Source organism: Ictalurus furcatus, chromosome 3, assembly GCF_023375685.1.
Source record: "Ictalurus furcatus strain D&B chromosome 3, Billie_1.0, whole genome shotgun sequence".
NCBI classification, from domain to species: Eukaryota; Metazoa; Chordata; class Actinopteri; order Siluriformes; family Ictaluridae; genus Ictalurus; species Ictalurus furcatus.
In genome coordinates this window covers 3,508,961-3,535,386 of record NC_071257.1, presented here as the reverse complement: position 1 = coordinate 3,535,386, position 26,426 = coordinate 3,508,961, and the positions used below count along the sequence as shown (strand labels likewise).

Below are 26,426 nucleotides of genomic sequence, written 5' to 3'. Positions count from 1 at the left end.
CGCAACCCATATTCATATTTTTTTTAGCTCTACCTTCATTCTTTTGGGATTGATATCTGTATTCTTTAGAAATGTTTTTCAGGTTTGTTGTTTGCCTGCCTGTGCATGTACTCGTAAGACTCCACTGTCAGTTGATAGTCACACATGTCCTCTCAAGCCCTTTTCATTGTCTATATAGGCCGAAATAGCCTACAGACTATCGATATGGGTGTTGCAACCGTTTTGTGTTGTTCTGACAACTTGACAGCACGAAGTAGTAACACTAAACCTGTATTTAGTAGCTTGTAAGTATGAATGCTCCAAGATATTCGGACAAATTTTCATCACGTGTGGCATGTCTTTGCTTACATTTACATTTATTCACTTAGCAGACGCTTTTATCCAAAGCGACTTACAAATGAGAAAGATACAAGCAAAATATGCTTATTAGTATACATCGTCCAGTCCATTCACGTGCTATTGGTGCAGATCACATCTGTCAAACATTTGCAGAGATGGGTGAATATAATCCATGGGAAAATAATCCAGCACATTCCTACTCTTTGAATCTTTCCATTCATTAAACCTTGGATCATCATGTTATTCTGGTTTATTTTTTAAACAGCTGAAGGGGTCGGGGGTATATTTTCATCACGTTGGTCGGCACTCACTGAATCAGCTCAAGGAGTCATATGATTGAATCACTCATGTGAGCAATGCCTAAAGTGTCTCAAATACCTGTACTTCAGCAGGTCAATGAAAGCCCAAAAGCCAAAATGATTATGGTTATACTGAGATCTGGACATCCTTTCCAAAATAATCACCCATGGGGTGGTGTGATGCAGCTCAACCAGTTACTATTACAAACCCAAAGTGGATTACTTTCCTTTGGTACATTAACAGCATGTTCATGTTTTATTCCACTTACACTGTAGCAATTTGCCAAACAATTGCAATGTTTTATTTGCTAAAGAAAATGCCTCATCATAATTTGTATCCGTTTTTAGTTACGTTTCATGTTGTGGAGTGTATGCGAATCAAGTTATTCCCTGTTAGCGCTTATGTTATAGCAGCTTTAAGCAGTCGTTCCCCCATCAGCTTCTCCTAAAGACTCTCCAATGATGGAAGACATACTGAGTGTTACTAAGCACTGACACTGGAGACTCCTTCCATAAATACTAAATAAATGTCTTACAGAAAACTTGGCCATATCAACATTTAAATATTAGAACATTAGAGCAGTATTCACCAGAGCTGTGACGCAACAGCATCAAAAGAGGAGAAAGAGTTCAGAGTGCATGTAATAATGATGCATGTGAGACAATCCAGCCACAAGCAAGGTCAAGTCTACTGGCCCCAACCAAGCTTCAAAGAAACACAGCTGGATCCTTCCTCCCCTCCGTGCCCTCATTCTCCTTCATTTTTCTCCCCTTTTCCCTACTAGCCCATTTGTTGTCGTTCCTCAGATTCAGCCCATTTCTAATCCTCTTTCTCAACAGGGTCAAGGGTCACGCTAGCCAGACAGGGTGGGTCACGAACCAAAACTTCATATGACCAATAAAAATGAGCATGTGACTGTGTGGAGCATGAAAAGCATCTTTGAAGTCTTGTATTTGTTGTCGCTGATGCACAAAAAGAAGCTGCATTGTTTTGTTTTTAGCTTTATTTGAAACCGTACAATTGGACTGGACAGCCTCGGAGGACTGGAATCCGAAATAATTATAATGGCCGAATAAAATATCACTTGAAAGGAATTTGATTCATGTGTTTCCCGGCATCTGGTGCTGTGGAATAACAAGGACTCATTAGTATATAATATGATGTTGTTGTTGTTGTTGTTGTTGTTGTTTCTACAGCTAATTAACCCCCACCCCCCACCCCAAAAAAAAAATCCCTTCCAGAGATTAGGCATAATTTTTGTCTTTTTTCTTTTCTTTTCAAAACGATCCAGCCACCTGCAAACTGACGTATGAATATAAAATAAACATACCAAGTTCATTACATCATTCTAACACCTTCCCACAGCTTTATTTAATTCCTTTTCGGCAATTTTAGTGTTTACAATGATCCTTTATGGGTGGGGAATTGACTCGTTGCGCCGTCTGTAGCCATGAGGAGATGATCATGTAGACCTGTAGTTTGTAAGTAAAAGTTGATGAAATTTTGAGACAGTGTGTCACGGAGTTCTTAATCCTCTCAAAACCCTGTCTGACAGAGATGAAAAGAGGCCCAAGAGACCATGTGGGCTCCATGTGTGTGTGTGTGTGTGTGTGTTTGTGAAAAAGGGCTCTGACTCAAGTACAGTACTTAAATCCCATTCCAACTTATTAAAAGCACTGCAATTGTGAACATATTAGTGATTCCCATCATCCTTGTGTTTTTCTTTTCTCTCCATCCCAGATAAGCACACACACACACACACACACATCTAGCCAACATCTAAGCAGCCATAATTGACTGAGATGATGTCGGCACTGTTAAAGGATGCTCATATTCCACTTTTTATAGCTTTAGACAAGTTAGAATCTGTATTCAATAGCTGATTATAATAGTCAGTGATGCCTAAATGATGCCCCACAAAAGTAGGTTACGTTAATTAAAACTGCATGAAGGGAAGTTAAGCTGAATTTAAATTTGAATCACATGGTCTGAGTGTGGAGATTAAATAAACCTTTACTTGGGTGCTGTCTGGTAACACTGATGTTTGAATCATTCATTATACCGAATTTGTGCCGACATCTTCCCAATCACCAAACAATGTTGTTGAGACATAAATTGCACACATTTTACAGACATATGTGTTTATATCTGGAACAAATCACTAGCCCGGGCATGGAAGAAAAGCAGATTTTGTGTCCGGGTGACTAGTTTGTTTGTTTGTTTTTTATTCATAGTTGCCTGGTGGACAAGTGGGTTCAATATCTAGATAAAGAAAATAAACCCTACTCCTTATCTATTTTCATTAAAAAAAAATTTTTTAAAAAAATATCTGTATCCATATTGTGTGGTTCTTGAATCCCACCACCTGCTGCACTACACATTTGCTATTGTTCTAAGGTGCGATCTGGGTGACGGTACAATGTGGAAAAATTAGCATGCACAGATGATGGACAACAGATGACTAGCCTATAAAACCTAGCCTATACTATAAAGACACTAGCAAGACTCAAATCCAACTTGTAGCTGAAATGTTTGTCACTGACTAAGTGACTTTTTGATGTTCTACAGCATAAATCAAGAGAGGATAAGGACTTGTTCTTTTGCCTTAGCCCAAATTATCCCATTTAACTAGCTTACTAGTTGGCTATATGTTACCTTGCATTAGCTAGCACAAAAAACAGGACATGTGACTGGACAGCTCATGAGTGCTTCCACTTGCTCAGTCAGCTTGATAGTGATTTTATGATTTATCCACCCCTGCTGATACTCTTCTGTCGTTCTGCCATGGTAAACTTTTACAACGTAGTCTGGTTTGTATACATGTTGTTTCTCACACTTCATTAGTCTTCAAACGTACTGTAGATAAGGACTGTGCACATGATCAGTAAGAGTAGGGTTGACATCAGCAGCACATCATATGTGGGCTAATTGTCTGCTTGAGTCCTTGGGTGCTGTAAAAATATGTAACATAACTACCTGCAATTGCCACGTTTTTAAAAAATAAATAAATGTCTACAATGTGTCCAAGAAGTCAGGAACCATGAGAGTTAAACTACATGTATGTGATTTATTTTTCAAATTATGCATTTGCTTAAAATGGCAGTAACGTTGGATGAAAGGGTTGAGATAGTGCTTCTTGGTACTTTTTGGTACTCATTGGTTCCTGGCTTTTCGAACACCATGTCGAATAAAAAATGCTATCATATAACTGAGAATACCTTATAGGTGTTCCAACATGATTCAAGTCCCCATGACCAGCAATATAGTTTGTGCAATGAAGCCTCAAACGTCCCAATACACAAACTTTCACACAGTGGACTTTTGCCTCATGAGATTCTGATAGATCAATGCATAATCAAGTCCCCCTCCCAATGAACAAGAACGTCTCGAGTCATTTGAACATTAAATAGCGTTTATTTTGCAAGGAGATTAAAATGCATAGCAAAAAAAAAAAATTTTTTTTAAATCAGATGTGTAAGATAATTACACACAAGAAAATGGCTTCTGAGAAATAAAATACAAGGTGTCTTCTTACTAGGTTACTACTTTTGGTGATTTTGAATATGCAAAACAAACATCAACAGAATATTTACAATATACAGGGTGTAAATATAATTTTAAAAAGAAAATGTGTTTTGGTGCTTCACTTTTTTGTCTTCGATGGGCAATAAGAGTAGTCTTTGGTGAAGGTAGAATCTTGGAAGCAGTTACATCCGCTCAGACAAACATTTCAACGCTAAATAAGAGGTTTATGGGAATTTGTCTTAAAAATGGAGTGCCTTGCATAAAGATACATATAGGTCTCTTTCCCAAAAACCTGCATGGACAATATGAACTTATACAGTATTTGAACCATTTAAAAACTAAGTAAGATTACTGTAAACTTCTGACCAGTGGAAGGAAGCTCGAAGACTACACCAGAGTCATGACTTTAAGTGAGGCTGGTTGAAAGCGACGGATCTTCTTCTTCAGTGCTCTGGATGCTTTTATGCGACATGAAGCCGGTTCAGGACGAAGGTGCTGTTGGACGGACAGCCCATTGGCTGTGGGGCCCACGGTAGCCTCAGCCCACACCAGTCCTCCTTCGTCATCATCTTCCTCATACAGATCGTCATCGTCCAGCGACAGGCTGCTGTCGGAGTCAGAACCGGTTTGAGACTCCTGGCTGGACTCGCTGTCTCCGAAGCGGTTGGTGGTGAAGTCACTTAGCTCTCCCTCACTGCTCTCCACGATGGTGGAGTGGAAGAGAGACGCACACTCGGCCGAGTATTCCGACTCGCACCTGGGCGGGTAGTGGGCAGACAGAGGAGCAGGGGGGTATCTCAAGTTCAGATTGCTTAAGTAAGGAGAAGAGGACAAAGATGGCTGGAGTGGACGAGGAAGACCACCCCAGTGACCCGAGCGAGGTCTCATGCTCACACTTCGCACCATTCCTGGCTTTTGTGAGACTCTGTGAATAGGCACCTCCCTGGACCTCTGGTAGTGGGTTGGGGGAGCAAGTGGCACCTGAATCTCTGAAGCATGGGGCCATTTTTGAGAGCTCTGCTTCTTTCGGGATAGGTTCTCCAAGTCCGGGAACTGAGCCTTTGGGAGTTTGTTGGATTTGGAGGCATGTTTCTGCTGCCGATATGACTGAAGATGAGTGCCATAGGGATTTCCAGGCCCCAAAAGACTGGACTCTGAGCAAGAACGAAGTCTGGGCTCTATAACTGGAGTATCAAGCCACTCCCTCTCTGCACTGAATTGCTTTGGATTTCTATCTCCACGTGTTTTAGTGCTATATCCTTTATCCCTTTCATGCTCTCGAGATGAGTGCTTCAGATGGTGCTTCTTACCTGTCGGTTTCTCATGACCCCTCTTCCGAAGTTTCACAGCCTTCGTCTTTTTGTCTGCCTGACGCACCTTCACCCTTTGAGACCCTGCAGGCACGAACTGGGCGCAAACGAACTCCGATTTAGCTGTACGAGTGCAACCTCCGTCTCTGCTTTTATTCTCCTCATTGGGGAAGGTAAAGCTAGGTCTCCTCTCAGGAGCTTTTGCAAATGTTGATGCATCCTCAAAGCCATTCCCCTGGTCAAACCGATCCCTAGGCTCATTTTCATCCACTTTCTCTTGACCCGTCACTGTAGTTGGGTTTTGATTCCTTGTACTTGCTGAATACTGGACAAGACACATTTGTCTATATTCTTCTGCCCTAATGCTATTCAGGTTCGTTTGCTCTTTGTTAGCAGGTCTTGGTGGTGATTTCTTTCCATCCTTCACTGGATTCTCGGTGGACTCTATTGTCCGTTGGAGGGATCCCTGCACTCCGTCATCATTCACTTGCTTCATTCTGAACCCAAAAAGCCCATGATCCTGAGCAACATTACTTGGAATCGGGCCTTTTTCCACACCCGACTCACTCTGGAGGCTGATCTTACTTGAGCTACGTTGGAGCAGTTTGACTATATAACCTTCAGGTTTGGGGCCACTTGGCTCTTGCTTGGGAAGTGTATCCTTAGAATGTCCTACTTTGGTGTGTTTCTCCTGAGCATCTGTGGCCACAGGCCCTCCCTTATCTCCACTGAGAGAGAAGATAGGGCTCTGGAGGGCTACAGCGTGCAGGGGGCTTGGGTAGCAGTACACTTCAGTACCATTGCGGGATACAAGGTTGCTCTGATATTTGGGATCCACGGTGGGGTCACAGGACTTACTGGGGACGGTTGAGGTTTTAACATCAACAGGTTTATAGTAGCCGAAACCAGGGCTGATCACTCTATCAAGATCACCTGGAAAAACCAAAAAACAAACATTACACTCTTGGAATAAAAATAATTCATATAGCAACCTAACGGTTCTTTGCTTTGTATCTCTGGGGAAACTCTACACTAGAACGTTTCAATTTCAGAAAAGGGTTTGACTAAAACCATTTTAGAAACCTATAATGATTTAACCAACCAATGTTCATGCTCACCTGTTGAGACAGGCCTTTGTCTGGCTCTCTCCGAGCTGATGGAACCTGTGCGTATTGCGCTGCTGCCCAGACGTACACCCAGGCCACGCGGAATGTCCGGCTGAGCCGTAGTCTCGTCCGCAGAGCGTCTACGGCACACGTCAGCCTGTAATTGGACGTTATGTCCGTGGGCAGCCGAGAAGCCTGAGGACAGTGGAAGGAGGCTCGCTTGAGACGAAGTTGAGAGACATTCACTGTAGACAGATGTGCAGGAGTTCGACAGAGAGCCCAAACCACCATCACTGAGCTCGAAGAACCCTAAATGAAGAAATGTCCATTATTAGATACACCGAATAAATAAATATTTCACATGTGCTACTAATTCCATCCTTGTAACGAGCATTTGAAGGCATGCATGTGAGGATTAATAAGATATATATTGTACAAGTTTTTCAGTCTGTCTGCTCACCTGAACTGGGCCGGCTGTCGCTCTCCAGGTGTTCAGCAGAAGCTTTACAAGCATCCAGTTTAAGCTCACTGATCTGCTGGTCCAGCTGCTGCAGATGTGTTTTTAGTCCAACGTCTTGCCTGCGTAGACGGGTCTACAAGCAAAGTGTATGCTGGTTAGCATAGAAGTGACGGATTTATTTAAAAATCCAAAACGGCGCAATTCTGAGTATGGTTATTTAACAGATAATGAACACTCGATGATTTATTTATTTATTTATTAATGTTCAGTAAACACCTTATCCTGGTCTGTGTTGTGGTGGTTCTGGACCCTATCCTGGGAACACAGAATTGGGCACAGAGTGGAAATACACAGTCCGAATTGGATGCAAATACATCGCACACACACATTCACACCTAGGGACAATTTAGACTTCTACCTGTACGTTTTTGAGAGGTGGGATGAAACCAGAAAACCCAGAGGAAACCACAAACACAAGGAGAACATGTGAAACTCTGCACAGACAGAAACTCGAGCTCAGGATCGAAATGGAGACACTGTAGTCGTTTTATATATTGCTGGTGGTGCAATAAGTGATCAACAAATCTGAATGACACATGAGCTTTCTATATACATATCCAGAGACAAAGTCAGCATTAAAAGGGGGGGGGGGGGGAAGACACTTAGCAAGGCATTCATATGAAAGCAAACAAAGTTCAATCATGCATGTGACTATACAAAGTCCTGTACATTTAACTGCTCTATTGACTAAGAAAGGAAAACAAAGAGAAAACAACAGAGGCAGATTCATAAAGATCTTTAATGAATGACACAGACCTCCTGCAGTTAGAAGACATTTGGGGGAAGGAAAGAAGGAGGTAAAAGGAAGAATGAAGGAGTATAGTTGACCATTAACCGTGCAAGGACAACGAATGGCCTGGGGGTGCGATGTTGAAGGTTCACTCATCTCTCCCGCGGAGAAACACAGACCATTATGTACACTTAAACACAAAGCCTTACTAGACCAAGACAAATACTGAACCGCAACACTGTATGCCCAATACTGACTCGAAAATTCCATAACCATCCACTGATATCTGAATAGAGGGATGCTTTGGGGGGGCCCAAAAGTTTCATAATATGGTCATATATACACACAATATATGACCACATTACTACCTGTAATCAAAATATGGTTGTGATTTAACGTAAAAATTTGAACTGAACAAACAGGTTCCTAAGCACCACATCTTACCATTTATTTACATCACTATGCCATGTTTACACGCAAACAAATCGGGAACATTCTTAGTTTCTCTGAGAGTAAGTTTATACCAAGTACAATCACACTTTCACTGTATATCAAGATTCTACCACGTGCATGATCAACCAGCTTTATATTTTTCCGCTTGACTCGCATGTTATTTCCATGCGGTTCAATCCCTTTAATTGGGGGCCACTGTTGCGTAAAACAAGTTCCCCGTTCACTGAGCAGAACCACATCCTCTGGAGGAGCAAATTCCACCTTGGGGAGCTACTGTTCCTCTCCCATTCAATAGAGTACATGAGTTCACCTAAAGTGCAAACGGTTCACCAGAGACCAGCTTCTCGATCTTCTAATCCGTCGCTATTTTTATCCATCTCTAGCTCTTATCAGGTCATGTGCAATCTATAGGAACTCTATATTTTTCCCCAGCTCCATTTGCCTGTATGTGGTTGTGTGTGTTAGGAGCTGGATCAGACTACATCACGGGGTCAAGCCTGTGTCACCAAACCGAGGTCATTTGGTTCTCTGTGGCCATTCTAATTAAAGCAGGTTAATGATCAGAGACACCCAGCCAACCCCACACCCTCCACCCCTATCCCTTGGAAGGAACCTTGATTTATGACCACCCCCAGCTGCGCAGGCGCACCAATAAGCACTCTGGGTTAGGGTCAATAATAAGATGAGCACAATATCAATCCCGAGACTTATTTTTGTCTAATCTTCAAGACACTCATGTTAACTTTTAAAGGACAGATGGTTACTTTGCATATAAGTCATGCATATATGTTTTCATGCCGTTATAAACCTACAATAGTGCATTTTATACAGTACGTTTCTCCAAATCCTAACTATAATTTACGCTCGTGCTCCACATCACCACTTTTTTTTAAATAAATAAATAAATAAATAAATAATGTTTGTTTGTTTGTTTGTTTATTTTTCTTACCAGTTGCTGTTTGAGGGCTGTGAGCGTTGCCTCCAGTCTCTGCTGCTCCTCGGCTCTGTTTGCATCATCGTCACTTTGGTGTAAACACACACCTCTGCCCGCGTGCTCTCTCTGCGTGCTCATGCGAAGCGCGCGCTGCACCATGTCGCCCTGTTTCTCCCGCAAATGCTGCAGCTCTTTCAGCCCGGCGAACGCCGCCCGCAGCCTCTCCGCCACCCTGCCGCGGTCCACGGCCGCAGGCACGACGGCACTTCCAGACATTTCCGATTTTCTGCTCAACATTTTATCCTCACGCGAGACGACTTGATGCTCAAGTGCTGCGCGTGAAGCTGCCACCAGTCCACGCGCTCTGTTCTGCAGGTCAGTGTTGCAGACCGGATACATTCAGCGGCTCTAAACCACGCCCACAGAAAGGGCGTGGCGGTTTCACCTCGTTAAGGCATCTGTCTTAAGTTGCAATGTCATTAAATTGCTCTTTAATATTTATAATCCTGCTTGTACTATCTAATTGATGGTCTCACTCTTCCATATATTGTTCTAGAGTTTGGACAAGAAGTTACTAATAAACACCAAAAGTCCAACAGGAATCGTCCACAAGTTAACAATAAACAGCTGAAGAAGGAAAATAAATAGGGACAGACTCTGCTTCCAATAATAATAATAATCCTCATAATAATCCTCATAATAATCATAATGAGCCTTCAGTGCAGTGCAATTTATGGCCTTTATTATTAGCAAATGCAATATTAATGCAGTTTAGTGCTTGATTATGCAACATATCTGTATGGCCAAAAGTATGTGGACACTGCCCCTGACATGCACAGGTTCTTCCCCAAACTGTTGCCACAAAGCTCTCAGGATGCACAGAATTCGCTAGAATGTCTTTGTATGCTGTAGCATTACAATTTCCCGTCACTGGGCCCAAACCTGTTCCATCATAACAATGCCCCTGTGCACAAGGTTTGTAAAGACATGGTGGAAGAAGGCGAGTGGCCTGCACAGAGCCCTGACCTCAACCCCCACTGAACACTTTCAGGATGAACTGCACCCCAGATGTCCTCACCCTGACACCAGTACCTGACCTCACTAATGCTCTTGTGGCTGAATGGACACAAATCCCCACAGCCACGCTCCAAAAATCTAGTCTAAAGTCTTCCCAGAAGAGCAAAGGAGTACTAGATCTGGGAATGGGATGTTCAACAACACACATGACTGTGATTATCAGGTGTCTACAAACTTCACTCCACTATACTCAGTTGGAGCAAACTTGTCCTGTTGGCTCAATAACGTGTTAGCTGATTGATAAACAGTTAGAAAAGATGGTAGTACAAATTTGCAACACCTGGAACACTTTCCTTACTGATTAAACCTCTGGCCTTTGTTCCAGCATATGTTCAAAACACCACTTCAAATTCATTATCAACAAAATGTATCCAAAGCGCCATCTACCGGTAAGAATAATGAATTGTAGGGGGAAACGATGCAAAATAAACAATCAGATATTTATCAATATATTATTATTATTTTATTTTATTTTTTTACACCATTTTAAGTAAAAGAACCAACTTAAATATCATCTAAGACTAACAACAATTGTATTCCTAACTTCTGAAAAGTTAACTAGCATGCTAATATCTGACGATACAAACCAGTTGAATGCTAATAGCTACAGTCGTTAGCGTTTGAATAAAACTGTTTCTGTGTGCTTAAGATTAATTTATATATATCAAGTTTGCGTTGTGACAGCTTGTTTTAGCTAATTCAACTAGTTGGTACCATCAGTCAGCTTTATTTTGGTTAAACAAGTTGAATGCTAACAGCTAGCTGTCACAACATAAAATTATGTGATACACACCAAGTGTGCAATCTGTTAAGGTTTAAATGAGTTACGAATGATCTCCTTAAAGCTACCTGATGACAAAACGTCACCTTATAATTTGTTTATATTTTATTTTGAAAATGATTAGGTGAGAAACCTCAATTAAAAAGAAAAATGAATTAAGGACAACAAAGTAAATGCACTTTGTTAATTCCCATCTCAGATTTTCTGTCTGTATATGTTATTATATGAAGTCTACATTAAATATACAGGATAAAAGTGTACTATTATAAAATGCAACAAATGTTACAGTTGGAATCAGATTTTTAATAGATTCCCTAGAGATTTGCACACCCCACAGTTTCTATCCAAATTTCATTGAGGAATATTTCATCTGTATACTGTAGACTTGGACCCAAGAACTGCTGCTGTAATCATAAAGTCTGTTATTCACAATATGCTCAAACTGAACATTCTTTCAACACACTTAGTACCGTTTGTCATTGGAGACGAGCGACGATTTATAATCCCACTATCTGGTTTCACCCGAAAGAAAAATGGGTTCCATTTTGCGTCATGGTTTCTCCCTCATGTCGTCTCAGGGAGTAAAGCTACTCGCGCTTTGGCATATTTCTGTTAGAAACGGAAGGACACAAATGGAGTTGGTTTGGATCCATAATGATGTTGATCATGTGATCTCTAGCGTTCCAAGGGTGTAACTGGAGATCATGGTGTGTAGCCTGGTTCCCAAAAACTGGTTCCCAAATCCTCAACAAAGTTAGATTGATGTAAAACGGTAAATATTTGTTTTAGACCTATAAACTGGCATTACCTTGAGCATTGTTGGTATTCAGGGATTTTGCTATTCGCCATCATACAGATATTGATAACGTATGTAAACTTCATGAAGTTAAATCAATTCTGGTTTGCAGATGAAATGCCGTTGACAATTCGGTTTCCACTTAAGTCCTGGAAAACTTTCCAAATCTCTAATCATTTAAATAAGAACAGTAATGAAAGGTAGGACACGGGGGAGAAAAGAGGCAACACGTATATTAATCACATCAACTTTGTTTATTTTTCCCCAGCAACACAAAAAAAAAAAAAGCCTTAAAAGGTGTACAAGTTGGAAACCGGATGCTGGAGGATGGAAAATATGAAAGTAAGTTAAAAGACTTCATATCTGCACCATCCGTGAGAAAAGGTAAACTGCTCATCTTTTAGTAAATGTCAGAGTTGTGTTAATGCATCTTCTGCTGAAGCTGCAGTGCGAAAAAAATTAAAATAAAAATAATAATAATAATAATAATATTTCAGTGAGCACTCTTATGATCGCGATGTGGCATTGCTGGAGCCAGAGGTGCCAGATGTGGACATCTTCTTCAGGTTGCGATTCAGCTACAAAAACAAGCATAGAGAAGTTAGTACAACTTGTTTTAAATCTGATTATCGAACAATTTCACGGTACAGAGTAGATCCTGTGATTGCTAAACTGCCATTCGTGTCATCATGTTACGTTTTTGTGGCGATTTTACAGATTTTCAGTAAACGAAAAATTTTATTGTTTTGGAGTTTTATTACTTTCAGACCAGACACGCATTTCATCTGGTGTCCATATTACTGTCCAGACAAAAATAAGTGTCTCTCAAAAACAGCTTGGTATTAAACTCTGAATTGAGTGCAAACTGAACTCGCACATTACCCTCATTGTGCTGTGACATGTCCAGGCAAGACAGCATGAAATTATGAAACTAAATTCCACATCGACATATCAATAAAAGGTCTATAATAGGGGGAAAGAGAAAAAAAACACATGCTTACTTCCTCAAACTTGTGGATCTGCCGAATAAAGAAGTCTCCGTAACGGCGGGCCACCTTCGTGTCTGCAATGTGGATCATGTCCTGCCGAGAGACAGAAATGAAAGATAAACCTTTCCCCTCCGGTCAAAATCCATATTTCGACTGGCCCATCTGACGTTTGCCATATTTTTGAGTGATCGTTCACACAAGCATGCTGTGACGTTAAAACGTGGAGCTCCTACACAGAATGTGTGAAGGTTGGCAGGTCTGCTATCCTTTCCACATGCGCACACACACCTTGTCGATGTAGAAGTCGACCTCGGAGGCTGACTGGAACTCTCCGTCCAGCGCAGAGATGCCGCTGGTCCACACCAGGTTCTTCATCTTGTGCTTGAACACGAGCAGCTGAATGCGGAACTCCTGCTCGGACATGTCCAGAAATCCAGCCAGCTTGGCCACGGGCATGGTGGTATACAGCTTCAGGAAACTACGGGCAGCCAACAGAACCGTATGTGTATGAACAACGTAATAAATAAAAACACCCACAACGTGATTTTTATGGGCATTTCAAAGTAGCTACCCCAGTGCTCAATTCAGGACATGGCTAATTAGGTAATTATTTCTTACAGAAAGGCTTTTGGAAGGCAGAATCACCTGGATAATTCTTGTAGAAGGCAATTCAATTCATGACACGAGACACAAACATGGCAGTCATAAACCTCCCTCCTTGTTTCCAGGCCAGAATTAAATTTACTGTTTTGATTTACAGTAATTTGCATTTGCCAGAAGCTAGTCCCCCTTTTAAATTTGGCCAGCTAATATCAGTTACGTGTAGAACACACACTTTTATATTGTAGACAAAGCCATTTCCAGCTAAATAAACATACGGTTTTAAGAAAACACAACTGGTGTGGGTTCCACCCAACCGACTGCACGCAATCTCGCGTCATTCAGCGTATCAATAGAGATCAGACACTAAGTTTTTTTTAAACACATAACGACAAAGCTCTTGAGTACGTCGCTCCTCTCCAGAATATAACGTGCATGCTCAGGGGGTGAAACATCTGGAGTAGCGATGAAGCGAAGACACACCTGCGGATGGTGGAGAGCTGAGCCTGCTGCTGGACTTCCTCAGCGAACACCTTGAGCTGCTGCTGGAACGGTTCTTTATGGTAATTCGGGTGCACGTTGTCGTAGTTGGGGACGACGGGCGACAGGAACTTGGGACAGGCGAAGCTGAACAGCTCCTCGAACACCTGCAGGTCTCTGAAATGATCGGCGCAAAAACGACGACGGACACGCTCATAAAAACACAACGGATGCTCCGAGGCCAGCTCGGAAGATTTGATACATCGATGCGGCTGTAAATTGTATTTTGAAATATGCGTGTACGCCTCACCCCTTCTGCATGCGCAGCATCTTATCTCCGTATTTCTCTCGGAGCTGCGTGTGGATGCTCTCGTCGATCCTCATGGGGTACATGGTCAGCGCGATGGCCAGTAGGCCATGCATCTGCTCATTCTGCTTGTTAATCTGGAAACACAACCCAACGCAGGTGAAACGTTACTTACTTCCAAGAGCTAATAAAGAGGACTAGAAAACCGTACACGGCGTCTAACATTCAAGGATTTTTCAAACCAAACAGTAAAACGGTCCTCTGTTCATCGTTAACCTTGAAGACGCACGTCAAATATTCAATAAGTTAAAGACACATATACTGACCATCTCGTATTTGTAGGTTGACCTCTGGAACATGTTCCTGGTCCTCTGGATGTAGAGTAAGATGTTGGCGAAGACGCGGATGGCATCCTGGTAGCGGCGCATCATCAGATAGGCGAAACCCACGTAGTAATAGGTGGTGATCTGGCACTCGGGTACACGCGAGTACATGCTCTGTGTGGAAGAGAGGAGAAGCCGTGCGTTTTTAAATGTACGTTTTAAGAAAAAAAACAATGCAGGATAAATACTAATTCATCTTCCAACCAAGAGTCGACCACCAAGACCACCTTATTTAAAATCAGCAAAAAATGTCAAAGTATTTCTTAATAAAAATAAATAAATAAATCATTCCTCACTAAAGCAAGTCAAAAAATGGCCACTGATTCAACATGAAGTGTTTTTCCCTGAAATACTGAGGGAAAAAAAACATGATCCTTTTCTTCTATTTAAGAAACCTCTTTCTTCATTCTTCACGACGTGTACAGTTTTCAGTACCCCAGATCTGCGTCCCAGAGATTTCGGAACAGTTTTTTTCCCCCTCCTTTTTTCGCTCTGACATTTTGTCAGCTCTGTGGCTTTTATATAGAATTGCATCCCCCTCCCCCCTTTCAAAATCATGTCAATTCGACTGATCACATGTAGAAACCTCCCAAAGACGATGGAAACTGTACGTACAATACCGGTTAAAAGTTTGTGGACGCTCGACTGAAATAATTCTCATGATCTTAACCTTTTGATCTGAAGGTAAAAAAAGGACGAAAAAAAATATAATCGTTCTAACATTCACTTCTTTCATTAGAAAACTAACATTTCATTGACAAAAAATTTTTTTGTTTTTTTTAAATGACCTTTTAATAGATTTACAAGATTTTGTAGAAAACCATTACACTATTTCGGTATGGAAAAGAATTCATTTAATCCGTTTTATATCAAGGCTGTTAAGTAACAAAATGAGAAAAAGAAACGAGGACCTGAATTAGTCAATATTTGAGTCTTAAAAGAATTTGTACGACAAATTTTATTCAGATTTACGATCATCAGTATTACATAAGTCAGCCACCAGATCTTTCTGACCTGACACACACACACACACACACCATAGCTGAACACACTCTGAACAACTTTTACCTTCTTGTTGAGTTCGATGTTCTCGAGAACCTTGATGGCTTGGTAGTAATCCCCCAGCAAGGAGTGCAGCCTCAGCAAGCCCACTAAGCTGAAGTAGCCCAGCATCTTATACAGAGAGTGACGGCCATATTCTCCAGCCACGCTCTCTGGGTCTCCTATAACACACAGTTACCAAGTACGTACAGATCACTGAATTGTGTAGTAATATTATGTCAAGACCGACATCATTAATTCATTCATTGGGCTTCAGCTAGATCTTAACTGTTTGTCACCAGAAGACAAAGAAAAAAAAAAAATGTGGGCATGTCCGTGTTCAGCGCTGAACTTATTTGTGATGTCACGGTAGTGGTTAACGTCTCATTTGAAAGTAAACACTCAGGGCTTTAAGAATCTGAAGTTTTTCCATAAGGATTTTTTTTTTTTAAACCTAGCCTACTAGATTGGAATGTTATAAAATTGTTTTAATATTAAACCGCTTCAGCTGTGCTGTATTTTTTTTTTTTAAATCTTCATACCAATGCTATAAAGGTGTGAATTGTTTGCCCAGCAAAGGGCTCACATTCCTCAAATTTCCCCATCACCCTGTTCACCAGCAGCTAAACACAGAGTCACGATACTCTACACACAGAAACCCAACGGTGTCCTGACTAATCTTATAACCGATTTCCGTTCCACCGGCAGAAAAGAACGCCGACGTACTGCGAGAAAGCGTCAAAAATGACTTTCCAAGTCCAGTCACCGAGACTTATGATTACCGAATTAACTTCAGATTCAAAAGGGAACCCGTCCTCTTCTGGGTAACACCAGAGAGTGGGATTATAAATCATTACAGTACACAGGTGTAGAAAAGTAAAGTCAAAAGAGTGGAGAGTTCAATATGAGCAAGCTGTGTGTGAGAACAGGACAGTCTTTACGATTACAGCATCACTTCTACAGTTTCTAAGTAATACTGTTTATAGCTATAGCCTACATCATGCTTCATTACCAGTTTGACCATTGATCTCTGTGGAATTTGTCCCGACAGCCCCACTGCCCTCACCTCCGCTGGTGTAGACCTCCAGCTGGCGGTTGATGTTGCTCTTATCCACCAGCGAGTGCAGCACGTTAAGCACACTGTGTACGTTCCAGATCTTTGGGTTGTTCCTCAGGAAGTCGATCTCCTCCTCAGACTTCTTGGCTGTTTTGCAGCGGTACTGGCTGAACGATTGGAACTAGAGAGAGAAGGTGCAATCATTTCTTTTTTTATTATTGGGCATTAATCATACCATACAAACAACCGTTAACAGAGTTGCTCTAATTTGTCAAAGGTGGATTAATTATATACTCAGAACTGATTTAGATCTTGGGAAAAACGTACACTTAATCTGCATTCAAACCAGTTTGCTCTCAGTTCGAGTCCATGGCCTGTTCAGTTCTCAGAAGAGAACTCGCCAGAGAGTGTGAAACGCAAGGTGAGTCGCTTCATTTTTGACTTACTTGGTAGATGAACTCATCGATAATGTCCCAGAGCCACTGGTTGGGGAGCTCCAGTGGTGCAGGACCATCCGCATCTAAATCAATATAAACCAGAGTTCGTTCTTTCTTTAATTAAACGATTAACAAATCGCACAGAGTTACGGAAACACAAAAGTCTCGGACTTACTGAGAATGTAGTTGAAGAGGTTACAATAATTGTAGTAGGATTCAAATCTCTGATCGAGCGTCGGGCCACCCTAAAAGACCCAGACGACACAAATATTAATCGAAAAATACAATCTGCCATCCAGGTTAAAGTCCACGACACAGCAAAACGAACTCCAAAGTACTTACGCTGACTTTGGCATAAATGTGTCGGTAGTAAAGCTCCTTATAGAGGATCAGGAAAACAGCGTCTGCTTTTAAAAAGACAAATATAGATGCTTAGTTAAATCCGTAACCTGGATCATCTCTATTTCAAAATTAAAAATAAGCAACGAAATAATAAATAACTCACCGTTTCCTACCAAGGAGGCAATAGCTTCTGCCTCTGGCCATGGAGACGTCTTAAAGAAACGATCCGTCAGCTTATTCCAGCTGGGAATCGAATAAAATGGCAGAGAAATTATTTACAAAGTCGGTTAAAATGATAGTAAGAGGGTGCTGGATACTGAGCGATACAAGGAACTCATGATGAAATGAGGAAAGCAACAGGATTATGACCCTGAACCTGAAAATAAACACAAATATTGGAGGGGGGGTTAAAGATTTCCAGAAGTTTCTGCCTTAACCTGTTCTCATAGACGTCCTGGATCTCGTAGATCTTCTGCTCGATGCTTTCGCTGGACACGCGGTTGGCCTGGAGCTCGTACACCTTCTGGTCGATCAGGTCTGAGATGGTCTTGTGGAAATACTGCAGGAAGTTCTTGATCACCTCTGGGATGACGTGGTACGTCTGCTGGTGCTCGTACTGACGCTCGTACGCCAGATCCGCTTTGGGATCACCTGCAGACGCGAGAGGATTTCAGACAGGCGTTTAATGGCGCTATAGCCAAACTACCGGAAATCTTTTCCAGGAACATTTTCATTTTTAATCCCCATTTTTTAAGACATTGTGGGGTTTGTCATCAGGATATATAAAGTTTTCAAGATGGTGGCAAAGCCCCATGGACAGGCCTCATGCATATTTTGTTCACAATTTGTAATTATTTGTTATCAGAGGAACAAGTGAAGTTTAGCTACTCACCGGTATGAAGATCATAGTCACTGTAGCTGTATGGCTCATACTGAGAGAAAGAGAGAGCATAATTATGCTTTATTAACTTGCACAGTGCTTAACCATTGCTTATAAACAATAAATCTGAATGCTTTGCTCAATGCGCAGCTATATATACACGTACATATATAAATACACATACATACATATATACACACACACATATAGACACATATACACACATATATATACACACACACATTTTCATTATGCTTTTTATTAGTCAATTGTACATTCTCTCCATATTGTTAACATTATTTACTTCCCCACCCATATTCCGCAAACTCCCGCTTCGTAAAATAGCATTGGTAGCGTTCACCATGCAAACCGCTCTCTGATTGGACAGTAATGCCTATACACGTGACTATACCAATCATATTACCGGGGCCGGTAATTACTAACCAATCCGAGCGAGGAGGCGGGACTTGTCGGAATACAGGAAGGGAAAAAAATACGACTCCGTGGCTAAAATGCTATCTTTACTGAGAGCTAGTGCACGTTACACGTTTATATTTCTCATTAAACAGGACGGCGCGTGAGCGCAAAATAATATATAAATAATAAAATCTTACCTCCTCTTCGTCGTTTGGGTAAGACATGATGAAGCCCTGGGTGTCTTTCGACGGATTAAATGCTAACGCATAAATCCGAGTGCTACAGCGCGAACACGCACGAGCCACCGGCAGTGGGAGAAAAGGGAAGCGCGGTGAACGTCACTTCCGGTGATGGAGAGGCTGTGTAACACGCAAAGCATTGTGGGATAGTGAGTGGAGGATTGTATGGAGTTTACCCATAGACTAGCATACATAATGTAAGGAATAAAGTACTTGAAGCATGCTGTTATCAAAGAATAATAATAATAATAATAATAATAACCAAAGAAAACAGTATGAATTAGATTATTTCCCAATAACATCACTACCTGAAGTGTTTAGTGCAAAGTATGTACAAATTTTAATTTATTAAACAACAATACATCATAATTTTTTATCCATTTTTAGTTACAATTTATGTGGTGGAACGTCCATGAACGTCTCTCACAACCTTTTCTTCTCTCTCTCTCTCTCTCTCTCTGTCTCTCTCTCTCTCTCTCTGTCTCTCTCTCTCTCAGTTAATAACGCAAAAAGAAACCAGGAAACAAACTCATCTGTCCTAAAGACTTTCTTACTGTTACAAAGCGCTGACACTGGAGACTCCTTCCATAGATGACCACGTCGCACAAATGTCTCCTTACAGTAAACTTCACCGTATCAATGATTATACATTTTTCTGTGATAAATAACAGCACGTTATTAATCCATTTAATAGTAGACCTACTGCAGGTTATGTGCCGAGACCACCATTAAAGTCCCCGTGTAAGTTGAACGATATGATGAAACGCTTCTATACAACTGGAGCGTTAATATAAACCTGTGATTTGCCTTGCACCTGACACAGAGGTGCTGTTATAGAAATATTAATCTATGCCTTCTGTGGTGAAATGATGAGGAGACTCCTTCCATGTATTAAAACTATTGATTTTAACTGGGAAAAAAAAAAAAAACAGTGCCTAAGATAAAATACCAAACTCGTCCAGTAGTATTTCTGTATCATTTTGGTTGTATGTTTTATATCAACATTTTTTGCTGAAAGGTCTATGGTCAGGTCTTAACTACCTGGCAGAGGCATCTAGGATTTAATCGGAACGCTGATGAATATAAAACAACGACAACAACAACAGTAGAAACCATCACAGAAATTCTAATGTTTCCACTACAAATACCATTACAGACCATCAGCTAACCACCTCTAAAATCATTATCATTACCATTATTGGTCCTTAATGGTATCCATTAGACATAACATGCCACCAATAGAAGGCAACAAATTAGCAGCAGAGACCCATGGGGACCATTACAGTTTCCATTCAAACCAATACAAATCCCATTAAAACCATTACAAGTTATATCAACTTGATGTGTGTCATTTTGATATAGGATTTAGATATAAATAAATTATGTAATTGAACTATTTAAACATCCATCCATCCATCCATCCATCCATTTTCTGTACCTCTTATCTTGCACAGGATCGCGGAGAGCCTGGAGCCTGTAGTCTATCTCAGGGGTCTTAGGGCATGAGGCGGGGGACACCCTGGATGGGGTGCCGACCCATCTCAGGGCACAATTGCACACCCATTCACATACTATTGACAATTTGGAAAAGGCGGAGGGAATTGAACCCCCAACCCTGGAGGTGCGAGGCAAATGTGCTAACCACTAAGCCACCGTACCCCCCTATTTAAAGATTTAATATATTTTAGAAGGGCGTAGTGGTGGTGCAGTTGCCACCGCACAGCTCCAGGGTCCCTGGGTTTGATTCTGAGCTCTTGTTACTGTCTCTGTGGTGTATCACTTGTTCTCTCCGTTCCTGTGTAGATTTCTTCTGGGTTCTCCGGTTTCCTCTGACCTTACAAAAACATGCTGGTAGGTGGATTGGTTACGTAATACTACCCCTAGGTGTGAATGAGAGTGTGAATTTGTGTGTGCTTGGTGATTTCTGGAGATGAATACATGAATTATTTATTTCCTAAAAGCATTTGAATGTTTTTGCAAAATAGTTCCTGTGGTAGATTGATGCAGTAATGTTTTGGAACAGGAAGCGAGCTGCACCTGAGAAACTGTAATACTAAACGTCCACCAGCAGAGGGCGCCAGTGTATTTTTTTAATCGTTTGGACATATAAACATAGGCCTCTCTCTCTCTCTCTAGTATATATATATGAATGAACCTATATACAACCAGACGATTGAACATCTGCTTTTATAAATCTATGTTAATATTTAACAGCTTTGTTTATCAATATGAAGTCGTTCAATATGACGTTTATTTTTTTATTATCTTCTAATGCTAGATGTAAATTAGGGATTATCTTCTAATGCAAGATGTTCAATCAACTGAACATCATTCACATTTTAGCACTAAGACCAACTTTGTTTAAGCGAGTCAGCTGCTTTCCAAAGTATTCAAGGTCATTTTCCTTCATCAGGTATGTGTCAGTAGACACTGAATCAGTGTAAGAGGCAAATTAAATTCCTCTTTAGTTTAGGCAAAAAGTAGTAGTAGTAGTAGTGGTAGTAGTAGTAGTAATAATAATAATAATAATAATAATAATAATAATAATAATAATACAGAAACTGGAAATCCCAGATGTAGGCCAGCCCAAGGAACCCCAAGCCTGCTTTTACTTCAGTCCTCCTTATAGCAGATGTCCTAATTTTCACTTTCAGTTTATTTTTCATCAACAACAGTAAATAGCTCTAGTAAATAATGAAGATGGTTGTCACATGGTTGTCAGAGTCCATCATCATCATCATCATCATCATCACCAGCTGCCGCAGCTTAAGGATGCTGTTAAAAAAAAAAGTACTGTTAGATTTACATCACCTTTGCCGAAATCAAAGCAAAATAAATAAGTAAGAAGAGAAAAGAACGAAGAGTATAAACCATGTACAGCACGTTACCATCAATTAACATGCAATCAAGAAGGCTTCATGGGTTCTCCAAGGGTTCTCTGAATAGCTACGTTCATAAAAGTTCATGTTTAGGGGCCCATATACGAAACAATCCTTGCACAGAACCTCCAAGACCTTCAAGAACAACTGAAGAACCCTTATTGAGATTTTTTTTGGGATGGGGGGGATGAGAAAAATGAAAAAAGAAAAAAACCCTTTGTTTGCAAAAAAAAACAACAAAAGACTACAGGAAGCTGCAATGCTACTGCAACCTTTTAGTGTTCTTTGGTGAGAATTGGAGATATTAAATGCATAGGTGTTAAAATGCAAATTCGATTTTAAACATATTTGGAAACAAATGCATGGGGAAAGGACCTAAAGAGAGGAGTATCCACTTAGTGTTTGCGTTAAACTACCAGCATCCAAGAGATTCATAAAAACCAAACCCCAACTACTCACACCGGGGGGAGGAGAGAGAGAGAGAGAGAGAGAGAGAAAGAGAGAGAGAGAGAGAGAGAGAGGAGGGGGGAGGAGGGGGGGTGATCGTATCTAAAGGCGGTGTGCAGTGTCCGCTCAGCGCATCTCTCCGCTCAGATTCCTGCTGCGCAAAAGCACTGCGCATTTCCCAAACCAGCCTGTTAGAGAAACCAGCTTCACCTGTAACCAGCCTATCACCCAGGAGGGGGAAAATCCTATTCCGCTTGTTGCTGCAGGAGCAACATTAAGAAGAAAGTGAACTTTGGAAGAGATTTTTTTTGGGGGGTCAGGATGCGGGACTCTGTGCTGCTGCTGCTGCTGGTGGTGTTCGGGCTGCTTCAGGAGGCGCGCGCGCAGAAACTCTCCGCGCTCACGGTGAGTCCTGCACGCGCGGGTGGTGAGGATGATGATGATAATGATGATAACATTTAGTACAGGAAAGTCTGATAGTGTCGCAAACCAACTTCTCTGAGTTCTTCTACACTGAGTTAGTGCTTAGTGTGTCAGAAAACGTCATGGTGCTGAGTCTGAAGAGGAGAACTTTGGAGACAGGAGAGCATGCACAGATGACTGAATAAATAAAGGATTGCATGCTACAACAGTCTCAGCTATATCTTATGAGAAGGATTTAGCGTTCTTGTTGATGGTGGTGGTGGTGGTGGTGGTGATGAATTTAAAGGCGTGAAATTTACATACCCGGTTATATCTCCTCATGTGCAGGTGTTTTTATTATGCACATTTCACCACCCCACATGTAGGCCTAGTTCACGTGTTGTCAACATGCTCATGCACTTCCACCTGTTTATCCAAACCTTCCCATAATCGCATGTGAAATGCTTGTTGGTTTTTCCATAAAGGAAGGGTTCTTTGAATAGTTAAGGGTTATTTATCATCATAAAAGTGCATGTTTTGAGCCCTATAGGGAACCGTTGAGTTGTAGGATTACGTGTAGAACTTTAAAGAACATGCGAAGAACCTTGAACGGATCTAGATTTCACATAAAAAAAATTGTGATCTGCTGGAAAACGCACTGCTGCTGGAGCTGACGGAGAACGTCTTGATCACGATGCCGAATCTGTTGATGGAAACTTTTGAGATAGTAATGACAATCGGATATTTTTATTCTTTTTTATTTTTTTTATTTCGCACTGTCGATCACTGAACAGTTAAGAGGTGCATGGAACAACGAGGAGACCTTTCATTTCTAAGAAAGGTTTCGCGTTCATGTTGATGACCGTGGTGGTGATGAATTTAAGGACAGCAGACACGAGTATTTCAGTGTTGGAAAACTTTAGTAGTGGGTGATGATGATGATGATGATGGTTGTTAGGACACAGAGGAAGGCATGATGAAGGACAACTCGGTAACAGTTTCTATGAAGGTCATACTGAACAATGAACACATTCATAATGCATAATGTATTCATAAGGCGTTGTTTTTCGAAAATGCATTACGCTTTATAGCTATCTTGATACCACCCCAACTTGTACTAAGCATATTTGAGCTTAAATGCACTATAAACATTGCTATCTAGACAATTTACCGACAATACATAAAGGTTGATGATTTTTATCATCGTCTTCGTCGTGATACTGAGGAAAGTGCGTTGGTGCAGGAAAGCGTTAATATGATGAGCACGTGGCATGAGCAGCCTCCTCTGATCAACCTTTTTCTCTCCCTTTTCACTTTTCCTCTGCTATTTTCACTCTTCAGATAATTCTCAACCCTGGGAAAGGGACTCAAGCGTCTCCGGCTCAGTGTATTTCATACGAATCTTTATTTGGTTGGGAAGTCGAGTTATAGAGTTGGTTTCTACAACTCACCGCTCCCGAGTTCCCTCCAGCTATTGTCTGTGTGGAGTTTCGCATGTTCTCCTGTGTGGGTTTCCTCCAGGTTCTCTCCCACTTCCGAAAAACACGCACATAGATGGATTGGCTAAGATAAATTGCCACTAGGTGTGAATGAGTGCTTGTCTGGTCTCCTGCGAAGGACTGGTGTCCCGTTGAGGGTGTATTCCCGCTTTGCGACCAGTGTTCCCGGGATAGATGTCGGATCCACCATCACCGTGACCAGGGTGAAGATGAATGAATGAACGAAACGTTATATTATGGTGATGTTGCTGCTGTTGCTGCTGATAATGAAGCAGGGGGACACGGTGGCTTAGTGGTTAGCACCTTTGCCTCGCATCTCTGGGGTTGGGGGTTCAAATCTTACCTCCACCGTGTGTGTGGAGTTTGCGTGTTCTTCCCATGCTTTGGGAGTTTCCTCATGGTGTTCTGGTTTCCTCACCCAGTCCAAAGACATGCGTTGTAGGCTGATTGACATTTTCAAATTGTCCTGCGATATTGCGTCATCTTGTGCAAGTCCAGAGTCCCCTGGGATAGGCTCCAGTGTGTAGGATATGCAGTACAGAAATGGATGGATGGATGGATAATGAAGGACTCATGCTATGTAATTATTTATTAGTCAATATATGAAATGACTAGTTGATTTTTATTGGATTGCACTGGTTACAGCTTCTTGTAATCAACACCAAATTTTGTAACAGTGCGGTGATCGATGATCCTGACGAAGTCAAGGTTTTTAAAATCGTCGACCGCATGTGAGAAATATAAAGTAAAAAGGCAGCCCATTTTATTATTTTTTTGTCTACTTAATAGTTCTTTGCAACATATCCAGTAATGAGAGCATGAACGTTTCCTTTCACTGCTGAAAACTTCCGAGCATTTTAGAGCGGCTCAGAGTCTCAGAGTCTCGCTCTACTCTCGAGAAATGCTCGTTGTGCAACCCCAGCCCAAGCTTATACTTTGGTCAGCTCGTGTTATTGTGAGGACGTTATTTTTAGGCCACTGAATCTGGCACGCGCTTTGAGAACTGCTTGACCAGCCAAGTTTTTTATGTAGGTGCTGAAAGTCAGGTTCGCTCGGAACGTCACTAGCTGGTGAGAAACACGGAACGCACCTAAACCGTAAAGATTTGACCTGTTTATTTAAACAAACAAAAAACATCTTTAAGTCCAACCTTCTCTCTGTGTAACATAACACACGCTGAATCGCAGGTGTTCTATCAGTACATATCCTCCTGACGCCAGGACTCGGCACAGCTCGGTGTACCTGTCCGCTGCCTGGAACAGTGTGAGATTCACAGACCTGCCAAATATGTAACAGCTTCTGCGGCCAGCGGCGTGTGTACACACACACACCCAGCCCGGTGACTGCGGGAAGCCGCTCTTCATTACCCCGTAGCCACCAGAGACAGGCCTATGGGAGCGAGGAGCAGGAACAGAGCTGGCTTTGATAGAGAAGCTAGCCTGAGCACTTATGGGAAACCAATACTCTGTGCGTGCCAGCGAGCTTAAACATGTCAGTGGAGGAATAGGAAATAGCCCACTTTATAATCCATAAATGTTGGTAAGCAGTCAATATTTGTGTCTGTTTGACAGGTTTGGAGATATAATATGTGTCTCAGTCTGAAAAAAAGCTGTCATTTTTACCTCATGGTTTTATTTTGCTTTTTAAACATAATCATCGTTAAAATATTAGACCATGAAATTGTTTTGTGATTACAAGTCAGTCTTGGGCTTATCTTTGTTTTCCATCTAGTTCTGGTTCTGTCAGCTCTGTACAAATGTGTGTGTTGAACGTTCTTCCAGAGCCAATCAGCGGTTTTGGTGTGGTTTTACGTCTTGGGGGATTGGTAAAGGGGGCATTGCTGGTATTGAGTGTGTCTAACTGGTGCTGATGTGGGTTGTTAGCAGCATGGCCAGAGAGACAGTGGCTGTCAATGTTTCCCCCCACTGGCATCTGGTTCCCCGCTAGTCTGCGCCAGGCCAGCTATCCATCCATGAATCGGGGGCTTTTGGCAATTTGGTCTCAAGGGCATCTACGGGACTGCGCATATTTGCTGGGGTAAAAGTACAAATCGACACAAGTTTCGGATAGGACAGGGAGAAAATATACAGCCGAGTTCCTGCAGGTTTTTTTTTTTTTCTTTTTTATACGCACTTCACACACTTCACAGTCTGCGC

The 26,426-nt window shown here is 41.5% G+C and overlaps 3 protein-coding genes across 7 annotated transcripts in view; 1 reads left to right on the top strand and 2 right to left on the bottom strand.

Annotated features, from left to right (window-relative positions):
• Positions 1–4,142: 4,142 nt before the first annotated feature.
• dact2 (dishevelled-binding antagonist of beta-catenin 2) lies at positions 4,143–9,504 on the bottom strand. Its single transcript, XM_053620418.1, has 4 exons — positions 9,233–9,504; positions 7,041–7,173; positions 6,593–6,889; positions 4,143–6,407 (listed from the first exon to the last, which is right to left on the bottom strand). The coding sequence occupies exons 1-4, from the start codon at positions 9,491–9,493 to the stop codon at positions 4,552–4,554; spliced, it is 2,547 nt and encodes an 848-aa protein (XP_053476393.1). The 5' UTR covers positions 9,494–9,504; the 3' UTR covers positions 4,143–4,551.
• Positions 9,505–12,106: 2,602 nt separating this feature from the next.
• Positions 12,107–19,122, bottom strand: eif3s6ip (eukaryotic translation initiation factor 3, subunit 6 interacting protein). Of its 4 annotated transcripts, none has more exons than XM_053620414.1 (15): positions 19,002–19,122; positions 18,400–18,439; positions 17,945–18,158; positions 17,671–17,750; positions 17,508–17,572; positions 17,341–17,410; positions 17,175–17,248; positions 16,684–16,909; positions 15,699–15,853; positions 14,574–14,744; positions 14,251–14,384; positions 13,944–14,117; positions 13,149–13,338; positions 12,873–12,953; positions 12,107–12,449 (listed from the first exon to the last, which is right to left on the bottom strand). In XM_053620414.1, the coding sequence occupies exons 1-15, from the start codon at positions 19,026–19,028 to the stop codon at positions 12,378–12,380; spliced, it is 1,773 nt and encodes a 590-aa protein (XP_053476389.1). In that variant the 5' UTR covers positions 19,029–19,122; the 3' UTR covers positions 12,107–12,377. The 4 variants fall into 4 exon arrangements, with proteins under 4 accessions (XP_053476389.1, XP_053476391.1, XP_053476390.1 ...); XM_053620416.1 differs by having other exon boundaries at positions 16,738–16,909; XM_053620415.1 differs by having other exon boundaries at positions 17,508–17,569.
• A 3,373-nt stretch (positions 19,123–22,495) lies between these two features.
• Positions 22,496–26,426, top strand: part of smoc2 (SPARC related modular calcium binding 2) — a 37,708-nt gene continuing 33,777 nt past the window's right edge. For both annotated transcript variants that reach the window (XM_053620413.1, XM_053620412.1), the window contains exon 1: positions 22,496–22,774. In XM_053620413.1, coding sequence (XP_053476388.1) covers positions 22,691–22,774 — 84 coding nt within the window. In that variant the 5' untranslated portion in view covers positions 22,496–22,690. The remainder of the gene's footprint in view (positions 22,775–26,426) is intronic.